The sequence below is a fragment of the Strigops habroptila genome, chromosome 18 (genome assembly GCF_004027225.2).
Source record: "Strigops habroptila isolate Jane chromosome 18, bStrHab1.2.pri, whole genome shotgun sequence".
Taxonomy (NCBI): Eukaryota; Metazoa; Chordata; class Aves; order Psittaciformes; family Psittacidae; genus Strigops; species Strigops habroptila.
The window spans coordinates 266,133-284,260 of NC_044294.2; the positions used below are offsets into that span (position 1 = coordinate 266,133).

The following is an 18,128-nucleotide window of genomic DNA, read 5'->3' on the forward strand; positions in this document are numbered from 1 at the left end:
TCACAGTGTAAACTCTCAGAGACAGGTCTGTAATATGTCTTGAGCACACGACAAATAGATGCCATGTGTTTGATGTAACTTTACGTCATGATTTCCTCTCTTGGTTGTTAAAATCAGATTCCCTCCTTTTGCTTGCATAGGGTGGTGGCAGCAGGGGAAAAGGGCAGGGAAGTGACAGGTATTCATTTTCACTCCTAGCGTCCTAATGGCACTTGTTAGCATTTGTTTCCTTAGTAATTCTCACAACTGGTGTTGACTACTAACAAATCCTGACCCTTTAAGTACACCTAGGTGTTCAAAGACGTGGCAGTCATATGTTTGTATGTAAAGGTGTAATGCTGGTGTGTTAAGTTCTATAGATTGTCATTGTAAAGGAGGCAATGACTCTAAGCATACTTTCCAGCATATTCTGATTAATAATTATATTCACTTTTATTCAAATCTATGAAAACTTAACTTATGATTTAAATTTTATCTGAAGAGAGGAAATCCATCCAAAGATGTTAGTGCAGAGCATGCTGCCAGTCTGCCATGGCGTGACTGAAAAAAATATCAACTTAATTACAATAGATTTCTTCTGGTGAAGGAACAGCTATTCGGCAATGACATCAAGTATTCCTGGAAGAAAAGAGTATTTGATCAGGACTGAAATACAGGATTTGAAATTAGATGAGTAACTGAATTTTAGCTTTTCCTGTTGACGCAGCATTTGTTACAGGCTAGAAAATTCCATTGGAAAGTTCCCTTTTTTCGTGAGGTTGTAACAGTCGCCCAATCCTGAAGATTGAGCTTGCTATTTTCCCTTTATTTTGATACCTCTGTGAAGAATGGTAGAGTGGAATAATAGTGAATTATTACTTGCTGATTCTAGCCACTCTGAATATGAGCATTAGCATAAGCTGCTTTGCTTGTGACAGTTTTCTTTTGCTCTAAGACCTGTGATAGCAGTTTACGTTTTCCTCCTAAGTCTGAAGTCTCCATTTTGTTTCCTTGTAGAATGTAACAAAGGAGAGACAGATGAAGTTAATACAGCAACAGAATGACATCACTGGTCTTTCCAGACAAGTGAAGCATGTGATGAACTTTACTAATTGGGCTATTGCAAGTGGGAGCAGCACTGCTTTGCTATACAGTAAACGGCTGGTAAGGAAACATCCTTTAACTTGTCTGTGCAGTACAGAGAATATTCAGTCAAAAGAGTGTTCTAAGTATCCTGTAGCTTTACTAGATTATATCCATGGAAGAGACAATGAGTTATTCATGCTTCATTTAAAACAAAACAAAAAACCACCCTCTGTAATAATGGAGTGAATTTCCCAAATTGCACACCACTTTTCATTTGTAACGTGAGACCTTAACAGTAGGATCATAGAAGGAGTGGGGTCAAGCTCTGTAAAGGCACCTCAGTGTTTTACTTGAGTCATTGTAGTAGTATTGTGTAACAGCACTTCTCTGTAATCCTCTGAGTTGAGTAAAAAACTAATTGTACAGTGGATGTTTTTCCTGGTGAATTGAGAATTTCCAGGCTAGGAACTAAACTTGCTATTGACATTCCTTGTTGGTGATCCAGCAGTTTAATCTAGCTGGGCAAATGCACACTTCTTAATGTCCTCATTCTTTGTTTCATTGTCATCAACAGTCTTGTTTTTGATTCCCATCAGATAACATTCCAGTTACGGCATATTTTAAAGGCGCGCTGTGATCCCGTCCCAGCTGCCAATGGAGCAATCCGCTTCCATTGTGACCCTACGTTCTGGGCCAAGAACGTCGTCAATTTAGGTGAGAAAATTGTGTCCATTTATTCTGGGTTACTTGGAAAAACTGGATTGAGTTGGCGGTGTTCATCCAACATGAGCAAGTTGGAGTGCAATGCATCTCAATGCAGAAGACCAAAACTCTCTTGACATAACCCATCCGGTCCTGGTTACTGTCTGTATCTGCTCTGTTCTTTCTATTAGCAAAGCTTTCTCCACGAGTTTTTGTTTCCAATGGGAATGGTTCTAGGAATGGCCCTTTTTCCCCTCTTGAGGTGGTTCTGATGGTTATAGGATCTAGTGCTAAATGGGTGCTTTTTTGGCAAGTAAATAGAATCAGTCTTGCCTCCCTGAACTTCCTATTTAGCTGTATGTGGAGTAATACTAGATGCCTTAATGTGTTGGAAGTTGCATGAACAAGCATAATTAGGAGGACTCTTGATATGAGCCAGTCCATGTGATGGCTGGAAATGTAAGTGAATTAAAAAGAAATGTTTAGTTAGTTTTATATTCTAAAATGTCTGACACATTTATAAAGGGACTGGAGATAGCTAGAGCCGGCGTGGTCCATCGTATTGTATCAAGGCAGGACTCGGTTGTAGTAATGTTTTCTCATGCTTGTATGACCTGTTCACAATCGCTCAGTGATGGGACACTCTCCGTTGTCCCCCAGGTATCTTTTCCCAGGCTTTGCTTCCTTAGGTATAAAACCTTCATACTCAACGTGGGTTTTTTCCCTATTTTATTTCTCATCTTGTCCATTTGCTGTGAACATGGACAAGTCATCTCTGTCTTGTCTTTTAGGCTGTGCAGTTCTAGTTCTTTCACCCTTTCCTCACAGGTCATGCTTTTAGCTTTGCAATTTCTTCTTGTGGTCTGAGTTTTCTTTTTGCTTCTCTCATGTATGGTTATGGAGACTTAAAAACAGAATTTCAGACTTGAATTGCTTTGTTGCTGTGCCTGAGGAAACTGAGTTAGAAACATCTGAATATTCTGCATTTATCAACCTTTGGATGATTATGGAGATTTAAGTGTTCTTCTTTTGGCTTTCTTTAGGTAACCTTGTAATTGAAAATAAACCAACTCCTAGTTACACTCCTAATGTAGTGGTTGGACAAACTCCTCCAGGAACAAACCATGTTAACAAAGCTCCAGGACAAATCAATCTAGCGCAGCTTCGCCTTCAGCACATGCAGCAGCAGGTGTATGCACAAAAGCATCAGCAAATGCAGCAGATGAGGATGGCACAGCCAACTGGGTCAGTTCCCAGGCAGACGAGTCCACAAGTCATACAGCAGCAGGTAAGTATCTTGTGTGTTGTTATTTCATATTTTACAATAGCACTGAGAGTTAAAATTGCCCTATCAAATATTAATGTACAGAGTGGTTTCTGAACATGACAATCTTTTGAAATTTGCCATACTTGAAATGTGACAGCTATTGGCTTTTCTTGATGTTTGTAACTAATAAACCTACTGTGGAAAGAGATTGGCTTCTTTTTAACATGTTCAAAGCACCAATTTTAAAAACCAAAAACCCTTGCAGCCTCCCAGGTTGATCAGCATGCAGACCATGCAGAGGGGTAACATGAACTGTGGGGCTTTCCAAGCACATCAGATGAGAATGGCTCAGAATGCTGCTCGTATACCAGGAATACCACGCCACAATGGACCACAATACTCCATGATGCAGCCTCACCTTCAAAGACAAGTATATCCTGTGTACACGCTTCATTTGTGCCATTGTGCCAATCTGTCATTACAATAGATGATACCTCCAGCTGTAAACGTGTTTATGTAGCGTGTAGAACTTGCAGCTACATACATGTGCTTTTTCATGTTGCATATTGTACTGTGACATTTTTGCTGAACATCAGAAAATCCAAACCGTAACAGTGAAAATGAATTCTAATGTTCGTGTTTCATTTTCGTTCTGGGAAACAAAACATTTCCTTTTTCACTTTTCAGTGACATTCAGCTTTTAGGTTTCCTAGAGAATAGTCAAAGAATAGCGAAGTTCAAAGTGATGTAGTTGAGGGTTTCTAATGAAACCAAATTCAAAAGTGTGTTTAAATTTAAACCTGAAGCATGATGCAGAGCTCTGTATACCGTGCAGAATGGAAGTTCTTGACAATGAACGATAATGTGACTGGAAAACCAAAAATGACTTTATAATACTTGAAACAGTTACTCTTTAAGTTTGTAGATAGACATGTGGACTCTAAAGTTGTCTTTGGAGGAAATAATTACTTTAAGAAAATATAACTATATATGAAGATGATTTGGTGGTATATGTGCTATGTATTTAAATGTCTAGCCATATAAAGTGCTTTTTCTTTCCAAGTAAATAAAACCAGCAGTTGCTTTGCATTTGGTGCTATCAGGTTATGTTGATAGAAATGTCAGTTAATATATTCCCCCCTAATTTTTTGTTGAGGACTATCCTATAATGCGCATGTTTTACATGGCAGTGCCTGTGGTTTGTCTGTAGTGCAGTCATGGTCTCTTCTCTTTTCCTACAGCATTCTAACCCTGGGCACGCGGGGCCTTTTCCAGTTGTTTCTGTGCACAACACCACTATTAATCCAACCAGTCCCACTACAGCAACAATGGCGAGTGCAAACCGTGGTCCAACGAGTCCGTCCGTTACTGCAATCGAACTCATTCCTTCTGTAACAAACCCAGAGAACTTACCTTCCCTGCCAGATATCCCACCCATCCAGGTCAGTGGAGAAGATCAGGCTGTGGGTGAAGTAATGATCTGCTTTCTTTTCTCTCTTTTTTTATTTGGCTATTGATACTTGTCTGGGGAATGGTATAAATTACCATTTAAAGTTGAAGAATGAACATCTTCAGCCCTTGACTTGGGCATGCAACTTATTTCACTATACAGAGCTGACCTGCTTGGCCTGTGTTAATTTAGATTGATCACTATTTAATGGCTGTCCTATTGTGAAATTGATACTTGGATTAGTTAATCCCAACTACTCTGTTTGCTTCCTTTCTTCCACAAGACTATTATATGGGAAGATATCACTGGAAGAGTTGAATAGTTACGTATGTTGAATGCTCTGAATGGAGATTTATTTAAAGTTACCTGGCACTTCTCTGTGACGTTCCTAAATATGACAATCAAATGTAGGAAGTACTGAGAAAAGGTGTCCCACTGCCTTACTTGTCTCTCTCCTCACAGTTTCCTCTGTACCCCAGTAGAGTGGCTCTCATAATATCCTTATATGCGAGAAGCCATCATTTACATCCAAGTAGACGGTCTGCTGTAATACCATAGCAGCTTGTTTAACTCTTAGAGTCATGTTCAAGGGTTTTATGTTCATGTTTTCTCACAAGGCTACAGGTAGTTTGCTAATGTAAGCACAGTGGAGGGGGAAAAAAGGGTCACATCTCTGAATGTGGTTGGTCTGCAGTGCTAGAGCTTCATTTAGTCACTAGAACAAAACACAAGTATAACCGGTTATGACTGATTCACCTGTATGTGTCTGAAGTTTGATACACCAAGTTAGAAACAGTTGGTAGTGGGGTGTATAAAATATAAACATGCAGCTTCTGGGTACACTGAAAAAGCAGAATTTGGTTCAGATGCTCTTTTCTATACCTGTTTGTAACTGTCATGGGTTTCAAACGTATCGTTTGCAATTACGCTGTTTCGCAGTTAATAGCTTTAAGGAGATAATAAGTAATAGGGTACCTGTGTGCTTGTTTTAAATGTACTAAAATCTGTGTAAAAGTGAGTGGGAGGGAGCAAGAGGAAAAACTAGTACATGGTTTCCCTTAGTATCTTAACTGTGGAATAATTCTTGTCACATGAGTAATCTGGAAGTTCATGTAACTTAACACCATTTGTATGACTAACACATTGAGCATCTGGGAACCAAAAAGTTTGGAATGACCTAGAGTAAGTGTAGCGCATGACCTTACTGGAAGAACTCAGATATTTGGGAGCTATTGAGAAATCTCACTTTAAGTTTCTGACTGTGAGTTTCTGTTTTGAAAGACTTACCTCTGTATGAAACTGATAGAAAACTGAAACCTTGTGGGCAGAGTGAACAATTCTGGTAAAGATACTGATCACAGTTTGAAGATGTGGAACTATTAAGAAACTTTACTTGGGCCTCACTGATTCAGACTTTTGTTTTTGCTTCTTAGCTTGAAGATGCTGGTTCAAGTAACTTGGATAACCTTCTAAGTAGATACATCACAGGCAGCCACCTACCCCCACAACCGACAAGTACCATGAATCCCTCCCCAGGACCTTCAGCTCTATCACCAGGGTCATCAGGTAAGTGTGATGGGGATTTCTAATGATTCTAGAAAGCAATGGTTATTTCTGGCATTTAAGTTGAAAACAATTACCTCCCATTTCCTGCCACCAGGCGAGTTCTGTTAGTTCAGAATTTATTCTTCTGGAAATTTCAATTTTACCCTCCTTCAGAAATACCTTTATAGTAAGAAACTGCCAGCACATGAACACAGTATTCCAGATACATGAACGCATTATTCCAGATACATGTAGAGACTACGTTGTTTTATCACGTTACCATGATGACTGGCTAGACCATGCTGAGGTTTGGGAAGTAAGTTTATAGAATAGCTTAGGATGCCAGAGAGGGACTCTTCATCAGGGAGTGTAGCAATAAGATAAGGGTAATAGGTTCAAACAGGGGAGATCTAGGTTGGATATAAAGAAGCTCTTCCCTGTGAGGGTGCTGAGGCACTGGCACAGGGTGCCCAGAGAAGCTGTGGCTGCCCCATCCCTGGCAGTGTTCAAGGCCAGGTTGGATACAGGGGCTTGGAGCAACCTGCTCTAGTGGAAGGTGTCCCTGCCTGTGGCAGGGGGTTGGAGCTGGATGATCTTAAGGTCCTTTCCAAACCAAACCATTCTGTGGTTCTGTGATTCTTAGTCACAGAAATACTTACACCCAACAATCATTTGAGCAAGGTCACACTAATAATAGCAAATGGATAATAGAGCTTTTGTTATGGATGTTAACAAATTAAGTCACCGGTACCTAATGTTGAGTTATTTAAACATTGAAAATGTCCATTTCTGTTAGTAAGAAGCTGATTTCAGCCACTTGATAATGTGTTTCTCTTAGTCTTCTCCCTGTAAGATTATTGTAAAAACTCTGTGAATGATGGTTGCATCTCTGGAACTTACATGCAAAACAGTCTGCTTTTCTTGACTTTACTGGTGAATGTCAGTGGACAAAGTTTGAGGACTTAATGGGCTGAAGGCTACAGCACTGTTTGGATTAGGTGAAATAGATTTGTACCAAGTCAACTTGTATGCTGCTTCTTTGCAGGTTTATCCAACTCCCACACTCCTGTGAGGCCACCTAGCACCTCCAGCACAGGGAGCAGAGGAAGGTGGGTATGTTAACACTGCCAGGCTGAAAAATCAGACATGAATTCAAATAATGAATTATCAGTGGGTCAGTATGGCTTTGACAGAACTGTGGCCCAGTAATGGAAGAATGCTTGCGTGATGATGATTTGTCTCCCTCACCCCTTTCACTATGATTCTCTGCTGTCTTGTAAACTTGATCTACCTTGTTAATGTTCTGACATGCTTCGACTTTGAAATTGTACAGGAAACAGTCATTTCCTTTGCTGTGATGAGTTTTCTTCTTACTTACATGCTGGTATCTTTCTAGCTGTGGCTCCTCGGGCAGAACTGCTGAGAAAACGAGCATTAACTTCAAGTCTGACCAAGTGAAAGTCAAGCAAGAGCCAGGGACAGAGGAAGAGATATGCAGTTTCTCAGGAGCAGTTAAACAGGAGAAAACAGAGGATGGCCGAAGGAGTGCTTGCATGGTAAAGTTAGTTTGTGCAACAGTATGTTGCACAATGCTTTGCCTTAAGCATCATGTTCTGTGATTTAATATGATTTATGTACTGGGAGCAGGGTGATGGATTTGAGGATTTTTCCTGGTGACAGTGAAGGTCTATTTTTAACCATTTCTTGGTGTGTTTGTCTTGAAAGTGTGTTGATCATATTATATATCAGTAGAAATGAATTTGTTCTTGAAAAGGATGGACTTGTGAACAAGTAGTATTCAATACTGTATGCAACTCAGGTCTTCATGATTTGCCATGTATTGTGAGAAATGAATATAGTACCTTTAAATGGTGGGAATGCTTTTGACTTGCAACATATGAAGAAAGATGCCCCTGTAAAATTGACTCCGATTTTTCATGTGCTACTTTCATTTCAGCTTAGCAGTCCTGAAAGCAGCTTGACACCACCACTATCCACTAACTTGCATCTGGAAAGTGAATTAGAAGCATTAGGAAGTCTTGAAAATCATGTAAAAACTGAACCAGCAGATTTAAGTGAAAGCTGCAAACAGTCTGGACATAGCCTTGTAAATGGAAAATCCCCAGTGCGGAGTTTAATGCATAGAGCAGCAAGAATTGGAGGAGAAGGCAATAACAAGGATGATGATCCAAACGAAGACTGGTGTGCTGTATGCCAAAATGGAGGGGATCTCTTATGTTGTGAAAAGTGCCCAAAGGTGTTTCACCTGACTTGTCACGTACCAACACTCCTCAGCTTTCCAAGGTACCACAGGGCGTAATGGTTCCTGAGAGCAGCTCTGTGCTCTCATTCGTATGGTAGATTTCAACACAGTGCCAAAACTGGTGTTTCATCCTCAACATCAGCTAGTTCTGGATGACTTCTTGTCAGTAATTAGTAATCTGACATTTCAAAGGCCTGCCTGAATTGATGAATTTTGCACGTAACTGTTCAGTTTTTATCAGATATAAACACATGGTCTCTCAAAGTAAGATTCTGTTATTTAAAGTCAATTTTAAAGTCATGGTGAGAAGGTATTGTAAAGTGTTGGAACACACTTGGGAGAGAAATATGAGGGCAGGAAAAATGCCCATGACTGTCAGAATTATCTTGAGCATTAAGGGTTATTTCTTATCTTTGCGTATCCCAAGTCTTTAATACAGTAAGATGTGAATCTGTAAGACCTAATGAAGAAACCATTGTAGTCATCACTGAAGAGACTTTGTCCCTGGATGTCTGGAGTAATTGTGTTTGTTTCTGTTTAGTGGAGAGTGGATATGTACGTTCTGCAGAGATCTGAGCAAACCAGAAGTAGAATATGATTGTGACAATTCACAGCACAGTAAGAAAGGGAAAACAGCACAAGGCCTGAGTCCTGTGGACCAAAGGGTATGTCTCAAATCTGTGGGAATCTTGCCTAGACAAATGTGTCTTCTCACATTAGCTCTCCCCACACTATTTCTTGAAGATGTTTTTGCTGTGGCTGCAGGAACTTAAATATAGTTGAGGCTTTAGCAAAAAAAGCCTTGAAATGAGCTATGAGACTTTTCCTGCTGTCACCACATACCCAGGTGTTGGTGACGATGTGGGAGTGCTCCATCACATTGGCACTGTAATCACCTCCTTGCTAAAACTTCATGTAAACACATATTCTGTATTTAAATGCATCCATTAACATGAATTAGTGTCTTCAGTGTTCTTAATTAGAAGTTCTTTGCATTTAACATTGATATAACCTTCATAAATAGCTATGTGAGTTTGGTGCATCAGGTTCATGCTGAGAGAGGTGCTAGCAATATTCAGGTGCATTCCTGTAGAAGGTGTAATGACCTTGATGGCCAGAATTGTTCTGGGCTTTATCCATCAATCTGTGCATAATGAAACCAAATTCCTTCAAAGGAACTAAAAGCAATGGATAGAAAAATATTTTACCAGGGAATTCGTAGAAACATTTACATTTTATAATTAAGCTTGTGGAGGTTGCATTTCAGTTTCCTAGTACTAAGCTGATAAAGTACAAACCTACTTAAAATAGGGAGATGGGAACTTCTGGGCTGAGGATAAATTAAGGTTATTAATGTGAAGCTGTTTATTTCTTTCTAAGAAATGTGAACGTCTCCTGCTTTACCTGTATTGTCATGAGCTGAGCATTGAATTTCAAGAGCCAGTCCCAGCCTCGGTGAGTCTCCTGAAAAATAGTTGGCCATTTAGTGATAGTTTAGATAGATTAGTTTGTGATAGCACCTCATCCCTGGCAGTGTTCAAGGCCAGGTTGGACACAGGGGCTTGGAGCAACCTGGTCTACTGGAAGGTGTTCCTGCCCATGGAACCAGATGGTCTTTAAGGTCCCTTCCAACCCAAACCAGTCTGGGATTCATAACCCAGACAATTGGCATAACATCCCTTAAAATCTAGAATTGAGTTCAGGAGGGAACTGGCAGCTTTTACTTGAAGCATGTTCCCCTTGATCAACCTAAAGTTCTGGTGATCATCTGGTATTTCCTGATCGAGAGACACAGGAGCTGATTCTGTAGCTTCTTCATGCAGAGGTTCTACTCCCAGTCTCAAACCCAGATAGTTAAATACTTTCAGTGAGCAGTTGCTGAATTGGAAGATAATGTCTTGGGATACCCATGAAATTAAAAATGCTTTAGGATGTTTTGGACAATCCTTTAAATTAAAAAGGAAGGAAACTGCTTCCATTCAGCTGTAAAAGCAGTAACTACATTGAAAAGCATTGTTGTGCTCTGATAGACACTGAAGGTTAGAAAGAACTTCTTAAACAGTTTGAGGAAATGCAGTTGTTCTCACTTGTGGAACATCCATACAGTGCATGATGAGATTAGCTGATTGTTATTCTGATAAGTGAAGAAATTCAACTGCTTCTCTGAACTGTTCAGTCATCATTGTGATAAATCACTGTGTGTTTTGCAGATACCAAACTACTATAAAATCATAAAGAAACCAATGGATTTATCTACAGTGAAAAAGAAGCTGCAAAAGAAGCATTCCCAACACTACCAGACTCCTGAGGATTTTGTGGCAGATGTCCGGTTGATCTTCAAGAACTGTGAAAGGTTTAATGAAGTATGTTAACTTCCAATCTGTACATGGTTTTTTACTTGAAGATCTGTTTTAATGTGGTTGTGCAGCTTCTCCAATTAAAGGCTCTGCTTCCAGTTATAACTTCTGCTTATGGAGCAGATGCTGAATCTGACACTTAAACCCAAATGAAACAAATGCAGTTACAAAACTACTTCTCAGTTCTAGCTAACTGGGGAGGTCAGGCTTTAACAGAGGGTGCTTTTTAAGTGCATTCACCGGTATGGATACATATGATTGAGGAGCAGGGCGGCCTTGTTCCTGTACGTCAGATAGGTTGTAGAAGTGCTTAGGAAGTGTGGTAATAAAGATAATTAAGCAATCCTTAAAACTGTCTCAGGCTATACAGATAATTGCTCCTACACTCATGAAACATGGGAGACCTTCACTGAGGAAACTTCCTCTACTGAGGAAAGTGCCTTTCTGAAGAGTATTCTGCTGGTTCTAGTACGTGAACCTGGAAAAGCACTGTGTTTATTGTGGCTGCTATTAAGCTTAGTGCTTTAGTCATGGGTAGTTGGGCTCATAAAAATCAGTTCTCAGAAGATAACTTTTGTGTGGAGCCCTATTTCTGATGAATGTGTGAAGCTGACTTATTTTGCAGTGAACCCATCTGATAATGACATATTTGCACTTAATGTGAAACGTGACTTCAGGAGGAATTACCTGACTGTTATTAGTAGGTGGAGCAACGGGGAAAATATTCTGAATATGAAGACAAAATGGTGGTATTGTGCTGAAACAGAGAGTGGGAGCTGAGATCAGAGGGTATCCTCATTTCTGAGATGCCTTAAAGAAGGGTGTTAGAAGGAGTGGCTTCCTCTAGACCTTAGAAATGCATAAGCCAGCCAGTATTTTTCTGTAAGATGGAATCTGAGTTTTGCAGTGTTTGGGCTGCATTTCTGGCTAGGTGAAGAAGTAAATGGAAGGAATTACACAAACCTACAATTAAAATCTCAACTGTTTCACAAGTGCACTGGTAAAAATCAAGGTTAATGATGTAATGCTGTAAATGCTCACAAGCATTTGGGACTTTGACACCTCCGACTCCCTTATGTCTCTGTATTAGGTGGAGGTTAATGAGCACTGTGGAAGAAGTTGCAATTATGTGAACTTCTCAATCAAGGGAATTAATGAAGCATCTGCTGTAGAGGAAAACATGCTGCAGCTCTTAGGGACAAGAGTAAAACAAGGGAGCAAGGACTGATGGATGTGGTTTTGGTTTTGTTGGTTTTTTAAAAACAAAAGCTGTTTTGGACTTGTCTCACTGTTTGAAATGCTGGCTCATGGCAAAGGATGGGTCACCCTGACCTCTTGTCATGTCTAGTGTCTCTAAGCCATATGCTTTTAAAAACTAGAAATCAAAGTGGGGTAAGATCCCCAAGAAAGTCTCGTGGAGCATTTCTCTCTGAAGTGGGACTTCTCCACAGTAATGTCCAGACAACTGAGATCTATACTGAAGAAAGCAGTCAGGAGTAGAGCACAGTTCTGAAATGGCTGGGAGACACTTATTTGTACCAAAGTTATGTGTTTTGTTCAAGGTTTATTTACTTCATGTCCCCCTCCTAAGACTGTTTTAAACCTGCTTCTGCTAAGTTTGAGAATTAAAGAGGTGTAGTCCATAACAAACTGTTCTGTTGTTATGGCTGACTTTAGTCATCCAATCCTATGCAATCTCATAACTTTAGGAAGGATTATAATTTCATTTTTTTTGACTCTGGTATCCTTTTTAGATGATGAAAGTTGTTCAAGTTTATGCAGAAACACAAGAGATTAATTTGAAGGTAAGCGTTTCAGACCATGCACACTTGGTGAAGGGATGTGCATTTCCAACAGGTGAATATTCCTGTCTTCTTTTATTTACAGGCTGATTCAGAAGTAGCACAGGCAGGGAAGGCAGTTGCATTATACTTTGAAGATAAACTTCCAGAGATCTACCCAGACAGGACCTTCCAGCCTTTGCCTGAATTTGAGCAGGAAGAGGATGATGGTGAAATAACTGAGGACTCCGATGAAGATTTTATACAGCCACGTAGAAAACGCCTAAAATCAGATGACAGACCAGTGCATATAAAGTAATCTAATTATATGGACCTAAAATTTATTGTAAAAACTGTTATTTAAGTGTTCCTGGAATATTATCATGCCGACAGTGGCCACCTTGAAGAAGCTGATAGCTTTTTAAACAGTATTAGATGACAAAAAAACCCACTTGTACAGAAAAGCATTCTCATTAAAAGGGGGAAAAATTGTGTTGTAAATTTTTGGTGATTTATTTCTTTTTTTTGTTTGGGTTTGGTTTTTTTCCTTGATTATTTGCTATATCCTTTCTTTTCCTGATGGAGGGGACACACTCATCCTGGTCTCACAGGTAGAGGTGGATGAATGTAGAAGAGAAGCAGATTTGATAAGAGATGTTCCATGTACAGATAAGACTCCATAGTAAAACGTTTCACAGCACTGGAACAACACAGTTACAGTGTCTTGCATTCATGCTGGACTGCAGTGTAAACTGTAAGCAGTTTTCCTGAAATCCCCTCTTTGTATGAACTTCAGTGTGTGTTGGTCATTGCTTTTTTCATCTCATTTAAGCGGTATCGTGAATAACTGATCTTCTGTGTTGATCCAGTTACCTAAATTTGGCTTTCTTTACTACAGTTTATGTATAGCGAAAGGAAAAAAACAATATCATTAAACTGTTCTGAATTGGCAAGTGCAGGAGTGTGAGTTCTTGACCGATGAAAGACTAAACTGGTGGCAAGGGTCTCTTTTCAGTAGGGCTAAGTATGTTTATGACGAGTCCTGTACACAGAACACTTAAATGGCAGAAGTCTTAGCATCGTGTCATCTGTCCCTGCTCCCCCTAATGAGGCAGAATGTTATCTCCAGTATTCATCAGCTCATTTTCTGTACTTCAAATATAGACTGAAGAGGTAATAACTGGTTGGGGTGTTTTTTCCAGTCTTCCTAAATATCAGTTTCAAATAGACCACTTGGCAGACAATAACCTAGTAACTACCAAATGTGTAAAATTTCCTGTATTCACTTTGTCTTATTTGTAAATAGTGAATTGAGATTTCTTGCAGATCAGCAACATTTGCTGACCTGTTTTTAAGCTAATATGTATTCTTATTAATTGTTCCTATCAAGAAAAGATTTGTAATATATGCTATTTCTAACATTGCATTCATTTTGAGGTTCTGTCTTATTTTTATTAGAGTACTACTCAGAACTTTCTTCAGAAGCAGCTTAGGAGCGAAATGTCTCGAAAGAATTGGAATGAATCTGTTGATTGGGTTATTTGTCCATTGAACAAAGAGCTTGCACAGACCAGGATTTGGCTTGGAGTGGTTTCTGGTCAAATACCGAAACCAGACCAATTTCCCTAAACCCTGTGGCAGGCATCTCTGCAGTGCCTTCCCATTGCACACTGCCTTCACACCAGTGTTTCTGGTTCAAATTAGGTCATCACAAAGTAATTATAGTTTGAACAGTTGTTTCCTTAACTGACAGACATCCTAGAAGTAAGAACTGTAATTTCTGGCCTTCACATAGATCTAGGTAAAGGAAGCTGAAGAAATCATGTAATCAGATGAGCTCAAGTTGACAGTCTATAAATTTGCCCTAAGGTTTTGTGTGACTGCAGCAATTCTGTGGTAAATCACAGGGGTTTGGGTATACTCAGTGTGAGCAATTCCTGTGACGTTGTATAAGCTTTACCATAATGGTAAAGGTAAATATTGTAGCACAGTGTATCAGATTGAGATATGGTCTCAGCAATTTTTGTGCAAATCACTTAAGATTTCATTTCTTTTATAAGAACAAAGTATATGTACATTGTGACTGTACCTCTCGTAATAAATGAAGGAGCTGAAGGTATTTGTACCTTCAAGCTCACTTCTTTAGATTACACAAACGTTACACTTAAAACTCAAACTGGTGGGGTTTTGTTTTCAGTTCTCAGATGGTAACATAGTGCCAGGTTAAATTGAGTTTTTACCAGTTTGTATGTGAAAGGATACGTATTTCTGCTTAAACAAATTGACAAATAGCAAAACCTTTGCCCGTAGAAAGGATGACGTGTGTGAATAGGACACTAATATTAACAAGGGATCATTTAATGGCTCTGTGTATAGCCTATTTATGCCTTTCTAGTTTCTCAGCTTCATTTTGCAAAGGAAGAATATTAAAATTATCATGAAAATAAGATTTTTGTGAATTCTCTTCAATTGGGGTTACTATTTTTATGGCACTTAAGCAGGTTCTGTACCTTCAGGCTTCAACCTTTTAACTGATCACTTTGTAAGGCACCAGTCAGGGATTTGAGTACCGCAGACACTGGAGCACAGGACAAGTGTGGTGGCACCCTAGGCTGGGCCACAGAGCTGCAGTTCAGGGGTACCACATGCTCCCTGTCTCCTGTAGGTACCATTGTTTGCCACTCAGACTCCAGGTACCAGACCCCAGAGCTTATTTCTGACTGTTCTGAGAGAGCCTCTGATGGGTTCACTCCCTACAAGAAGGTAGAAGAGGCTCACCCACCACTTGCCTGTGTTCCACTAGTTCACTTGCAGGCCACAAGTGATGCTGAGCTTTGACCTTGATGAAGGTTCAAGCCCTGCTCTTGCACATATAACTCACTGAACTTCAGAACTGGTCCTTCCATTCAGCTCCTCAGTGCTCAGGAGGTGGAATTTGGACTTGTGTGCAAGAAATACTGTTTCTTTTTTATAAAGGAAACCAACACTCTCTTTTATTCTTCCCACCCCTTCATATTTTGCTCCCAGTACAATTCAGTGGTTGTTTTGCAACTAGCTAAGTTCTGTTAATATTTGAAAGGATTGACAAGCTCTACTAATCCATTTCCTGATCCTGTAGTCTGTAAGTGTTCATCACAGAGCTGGTAAGGGTTTGCTCAAGCCAAGGTTTTGGTGCCACACTGTATGCGACTTGTTCAAGAGCAGATTAATGGGGTTTAGGCTGCTGTTACTCAGCATCTTCTCTGTGCCAGATGATGTGTGTGCAATATGTGCAAGTGACTGTGTTTTACGCTGGGAATTAGAGCATGGCTTACACTGAGAAAACTTCTCCAGATCAAAGGTGTGGTGGGTGCACTCTCTGTCCCATCTCCTTTGTCCTCATGGTTGCAATGTTCTAACCTGATCACAAGAAGATAAGTCTGGCACGTGCTGTAACTATATGCTCTCATTTAAGACAGTTGTTTAAAAGCCCATTTGTGTCTCAATTTTCTGTTGTAAATGACCCTGACATTTAAGTTAATCCAAAGAAGTAGAAGAGAACTTGCTTTTGAAAGAAGAGTGAGAAGTGTACAGTATGCTACTTGTGGGTTTCTTGATTACCTCAGCAGGTATCCTGCCATGTAATTACTAGTGAGTAGTGATGATTTAACCAGCTCAATAGGTACAGGTCTTGTAGTAAGCTGTGCCCTGGAGTGAAGTGTCCTGTAGCACATAAGGCAGAGTTACTATCCAAGAAAAAGATGTTCCCAACTGTTTGAAAATGGCAATGCTCTGTTAAATGTTGAGAGGTTGGGTTGGGTTTTGTGGGGGATGTCACCATTGCTTGTACTCGTGACATCTGACTGTGTCTGCACACTGAGTGCTGGGTCACTGGAATGTTTCATGGACATTTCTGCAGATTTGGGTGGATTTTAAGGGCTTCTGTTTCACGAGTGCTTAAATTTAGTCCTTAAAATTCACCCAAATGGAGTGTTCTGTATGACCGAGTTTCTTGGCTGACCTTTAAAAGTTTAGGGAATGGCAGCAGCATTTTAAAGCTCTGGTGGACTTGTTTTTCTTACTCTTTTCCTTGGAAAAAGCAATAAACCTGCTTTGTCTGTTGCCTATTAGCATGCCAGGCATCCTTTCCTTTGGCTAGAGGTTTGTATGCGTATCACCAAGTCTAGCTTTTAAAACCAGAAGTGTGCAGGAGTTCTTGGCGAGAGTGTGGCATTTTGTCTTAAAAAGTGGGGAAAGTTCCATATTTTTCTATAAAGGAGGTGTTTGGGTAAAATAATGGAGGTACTTTTGTAAGAAACCCAATTTCTGTGCCACAGTTTACACAGACGTATTTCAGCTTGAACGTTGTATCCTCAGATAGGGAAGTTCCTCGTTTGTCAAAGTGTGTGTGCAGTAACTCTTCCATCTTTGTTACAAATGAACTGTTCAATGTGTGAAATGCGATTCTGGCCTTTTCTACGAGTGATCTTCCAGCACAAGGCTGCTTTCTTTAGGATTTATGGACTTTCTACAAGGAGAGGTACTAAAGCATTTTATAAGTTTGACTTGTTGCAGCATCCACTCTAGAGTAAGCTACATGTCAGAAAAGGAGGTGCATGTCTGCTAATGGCCTGCAAACGGGGTATTCCTTCGGTTCAGAACACCATCAAACATGTATATAAGCCTATAAAGACTTGTGCAGTTGAAAGCCTATTTTACATGTTAACATGCTCATGGAAGGGTTAAATTCACGCCATTCTTGGATTCTTTCTTGCTTCCAGTAACTGAACTGGTTCTTTTTTGCACATAGTAAACTTCTCTCATCTTTTAATATGATTCTTCAAACAAAAGTGCTGTTTCTGTGGTATTGTATTATCTGAATAATCATATGGAACTTTTTTTAAACCAAGTTACTGTTTCTAATTGTTCTGTTCCTGTGTTTTTTGCTGGTGTGTAATAAAAAGTTTTTCTTTACCTGCTTATTTAATACATTACCTGCCTGTAAATACTTCCTGTTAAGTGCTCTGGAATGTGCTGTAGAAGTTGTATTAGATCAGTTTAAAGCATTGTTTGAAAACCATTTTGTTTTGGTTATTTCTATTAAATTAGAGAAATGACTCTTTCAATTTGAGTTTCTTCTTTGCACATCTGCGTTAGGTCATTAGATACTGGTTCATGTCTGGTAAAAGGCTTTTCTGGTACTCGCAGTGCGGAAGTACCATGATGAAATCAAGGGCAGCGCTTCAAGTGTGACCACCTGAAGCTGCGTAATGTTCCAAGATGGGAAACACTGAAACTTGATTCATAGGTGTGTTGGAGATGCTGAGATTTCACCACTTGGTGCTTACTTATCCATAAAATGATCTTTGTCTGCACCTAGTCCATACTGCAAGGTGTGAGTCGACACAGGGGAGCGATGCCAGCAGGACAGACTGGCAGTGGCTGGTCCACCTCTGGGGTATCCAAGAGCACTGTGATCTAAGGAGTGAGGCTGGCAGTCTTTGTAAGCGAGGAAGAGGAGGTTTCTCCTGCATCCTCAGTGTTTTGCATGCAGGAAAAGGCTGTGCACAAGCAATGCTGTTGTGTTACTTACCCTCGAACTGCAGTTTAGTGCCTTGAGCTGCTCCCTTCAACTGATCTCTCCATTTTTTCATGCTACTGAAGCAGCCTCATGACTTACCAAATCCAAACTAAAGGCAGAATTGAGCTTACATACCCT

General features: G+C 39.9%; 1 protein-coding gene across 2 annotated transcripts in view; it reads left to right on the top strand.

The window, feature by feature from the left end:
- Positions 1-17,535, top strand: part of TRIM33 (tripartite motif containing 33) — a 37,243-nt gene extending 19,708 nt beyond the window's left edge. Inside the window, exons 7-20 of one of the 2 annotated variants that reach the window (XM_030473281.1) lie at positions 997-1,143; positions 1,662-1,779; positions 2,811-3,055; positions 3,300-3,464; positions 4,276-4,476; positions 5,918-6,050; positions 7,075-7,138; positions 7,426-7,585; positions 7,987-8,333; positions 8,834-8,957; positions 9,673-9,747; positions 10,503-10,655; positions 12,404-12,454; positions 12,537-17,535. In XM_030473281.1, the coding sequence (XP_030329141.1) occupies positions 997-1,143; positions 1,662-1,779; positions 2,811-3,055; positions 3,300-3,464; positions 4,276-4,476; positions 5,918-6,050; positions 7,075-7,138; positions 7,426-7,585; positions 7,987-8,333; positions 8,834-8,957; positions 9,673-9,747; positions 10,503-10,655; positions 12,404-12,454; positions 12,537-12,749 (2,196 nt within the window). In that variant the 3' untranslated portion in view covers positions 12,750-17,535. The remainder of the gene's footprint in view (positions 1-996; positions 1,144-1,661; positions 1,780-2,810; positions 3,056-3,299; positions 3,465-4,275; positions 4,477-5,917; positions 6,051-7,074; positions 7,139-7,425; positions 7,586-7,986; positions 8,334-8,833; positions 8,958-9,672; positions 9,748-10,502; positions 10,656-12,403; positions 12,455-12,536) is intronic. The other variant, XM_030473282.1, reaches the window with a different exon arrangement.
- The last annotated feature ends 593 nt before the right edge of the window (positions 17,536-18,128 follow it).